This window comes from Sus scrofa, chromosome 18 (genome assembly GCF_054392235.1).
Source record: "Sus scrofa isolate SSC_HxYL_T2T_F1_AM1 chromosome 18, Sscrofa_HxYL_maternal_Yorkshire_Landrace_v2.0, whole genome shotgun sequence".
Taxonomy (NCBI): domain Eukaryota; kingdom Metazoa; phylum Chordata; class Mammalia; order Artiodactyla; family Suidae; genus Sus; species Sus scrofa.
The window spans coordinates 15,722,818-15,725,667 of NC_139400.1; the positions used below are offsets into that span (position 1 = coordinate 15,722,818).

Sequence of the window (2,850 nt, forward strand, 5' to 3'; positions counted from 1 at the left end):
TTTAAAACAATCTTTAAACATAAGATTTAATGGGGGGTGATTCTTAAAAAAAAAAACAACAACAACAGGTTAAACAGTTTTGAACACTAAGTGAAATTCTTCATTCTTTTTCGGAACAAAATTACATGTTTATTCAATTCACATATGACGTGGAGAAATTTGCTTTAGGAAAATGTTTGAGACAATCTGAAAAGGAGAAAAAGCACAATGTGTGATTCTAAAGGAAGAATAAACATGGAAAAAGTCTGGCTGCCACTTAGGCTTCAGACAGGAGCAAATCAAAACCAGAATAACAGAAATATTAAGGAGAAAAGAGATGGGCGATTTAAAGAAAACTTCTAAGTAGTTTTAATAAAATTAAAATCAAAGTATCCAGGTTTGGTGAGAGCAAAAGAATCTCCATAGAAAGAAGAGCAGTTGGGCCTCACAGCCCAGGCCACTGTCCAGAGCTCCTGTCCCTTGGGGCCCCCGTCATGACCATTAGATAACCCTGGGAAGGTCGCTGCTTCCTCATCCACATCCTAGTTCATTAACAGACACAGTTTTTCTTTTTCTTTTTCTTTTCTTTTTTTTTTTTTTTTTTTTTTTGGTCTTCTGCTTTTTTAGGGTGGCACCCTCTGCATATGGAGGTTCCCAAGCTAGGGGTCTAATCGGAGCTGTAGCCACTGCCCTACACCAGAGCCACAGCAACGCAGGATCTGAGCCATGTCTGTGACCTACACCACAGCTCACGGCAACACCGGATCCTTATCCCACTGAGCGAGGCCAGGGATCGAACCCACAACCTCAGGGTTCCTGGTTGGATTCGTTAACCACTGAGCCATGACGGGAACTCCCAACACCTTTTTTCTTAATTTCCCAGTAGGCAGTCGAGATAAGTACAGTTAATCAAGTCTTTTTAACTAAAGCATTGCGCATAATGGAGGGGATACAGAGAGCAGCATAGAATTTTATTTTCTGATCTTCTAAGCACTGCTGGCCTTCTGGGGCTCCCAGGGCCACATTCGAATAGTGTCCCAAGGAAGGAATTATCTTCAGATGTTACTCCCCCCTTCCTCTCCCCAAAGGAGAACAACCCCCACAGCCTGATCCAATAAATATATGCTCATGAAGAGGTTTCCATGTGAGTGGGCTGAGGCTCTGTCACACTCGCTGGAATCTCTTCCAATGGCCTGGATAAGGGGATCAAGCCACCTAGGCCACCCGGAAGCCCCTGGCCAACAGAGTTAGCTGCCCAAACACCCCTCGAAGCCTGAGGTTGCTGAGGATGAGGATAAAGGGATGGACGGATGTGCACAAGTAGACTAAAATTTGCCACGGCCAGTACCAGTCGCTCTCGGAGAAGATCCCCGCAGCATCGATGACCAGGGACACGAAGGACAGAGCATAAAGCACCAGGAAGGAGATGAGTGACTTCAGGGCTCTGATGTGTGCCTGGGCGCTGGGGTCCTGTGGGGTGTGGGCACTGCGCTGCATCCTCCACGAGTGTCTCCTCAGAGAATTAATCAACAGAGCAATGGAGACCAGAAAAACAGAGCAAGGAATTGAGAGGGTGATCAGTTTCAGGGGCAGGAAATAGTGCGTTTCCAGCCTCCTGCTCCACTGCTTGCAGGTCATGTTCCCAGAATACCTTCTAATCAAGTATCCTTTGTACAAAGCGTGGTTCCCCCAAAAGAACAGCAGGGCCACGATGAAGGAGATGAGCAGAGAGCCCAGCAGAAGCCAGGGCACGGACCCTGGGAACCTCCACTTCAGCCAAAGGAAAGCGGGGTGGGAGAAGTTAGCGATCTTCACGCAGAAGAGGACGCTGAGCCAGGAGCCAAACCAGAAGGTGACCGAGTTCAGGAAGTCCCAGGGGAGCCCAAAGTACTGCCGGGCGGGCCCCCTGCAGTACTCGACCAAGTGGAAGAAGTAGTAGAAGTTGTTCCCCATGCCAACCCACTGCAGGCAGAAGCGGGAGGCACCCAGGCTGATGAGGATCAGGTCCGAGGGGAGCAGCCGCCCGTGGCGCGCCCATTCCCGGCTGAGCGCCAGCACAATGAAACCATTGGCCAGGAATCCCAGGACGCACAGCAGGACAAAGAGCAGCACGAAGAGGACTGTGAAGGCTAGGTGCATTCTGGCCCCTCCTCCGGTCACCACCCCAGGCCTCGGTCCCTGGCCTCCTGCCTATCCCCACCCACAGTCCCTCTTTCAGTCTCTCCAGGGGGATGTGAGAAGAATGCTCGGGCTCTGCATCCGAGCCAGGGCTCCCTTCGAAGGAGGATGCTCAGGCTGCAGGGGAAGGTGAGCTCAGCTCGGGGAGCATGCAAATCCAGCCCGGGCTCAGTTACTGTGAGGGCTACTGACTGCCCCTGATTTGCTTCCTCTGGTTTTGCCTGCACGCTGCCCTGGTTAGTGTCAACATAGACGGTTGTTTAGGGTCTCTGCTCTGATGAAAGGAATGTGCACATATTGAGGTGTGGGGAACGCATTCTGGTTTATAGGTGATTCCACTTGAAATCTGTGCTCAATAGAACAGCTTGTCCTAGGGTCTGATATGCATGGTACATCTACCATTAAAAAAAAAAAAAAAAAAGAGGAATGTATCTATGTGTACGACTGGATCACTTTGCTGTATAGCAGAGATTGGCACAACATTGTAAGTCAGCTCTACAATTTTTAAAACATATTAAAAAAAATGGGAGTTCCCCCGTTGGTTTGGATGTAGCCCACGCTCCTCCCCCACCCCGCCCCCACTGTAATTATGGCCCCGCCCACCAGCCTCTGTGTCACGTGTTTATGCTTCACAGTTTATACTGTGCCTTTTTTTTTATTGTTTAGGGCTGGGAGAGGTGGTTTTTTCCCACT

At 49.4% G+C, this 2,850-nt stretch overlaps 1 protein-coding gene across 1 annotated transcript; it reads right to left on the reverse strand.

The window, feature by feature from the left end:
* Positions 1-598: 598 nt before the first annotated feature.
* Positions 599-2,118, reverse strand: TAS2R41 (taste 2 receptor member 41). Its single transcript, XM_003134588.4, has one exon. It carries the CDS (start codon positions 2,116-2,118, stop codon positions 1,195-1,197), a length of 924 nt encoding a protein of 307 aa, XP_003134636.1. The 3' UTR covers positions 599-1,194.
* Between the last annotated feature and the right edge of the window lie 732 nt (positions 2,119-2,850).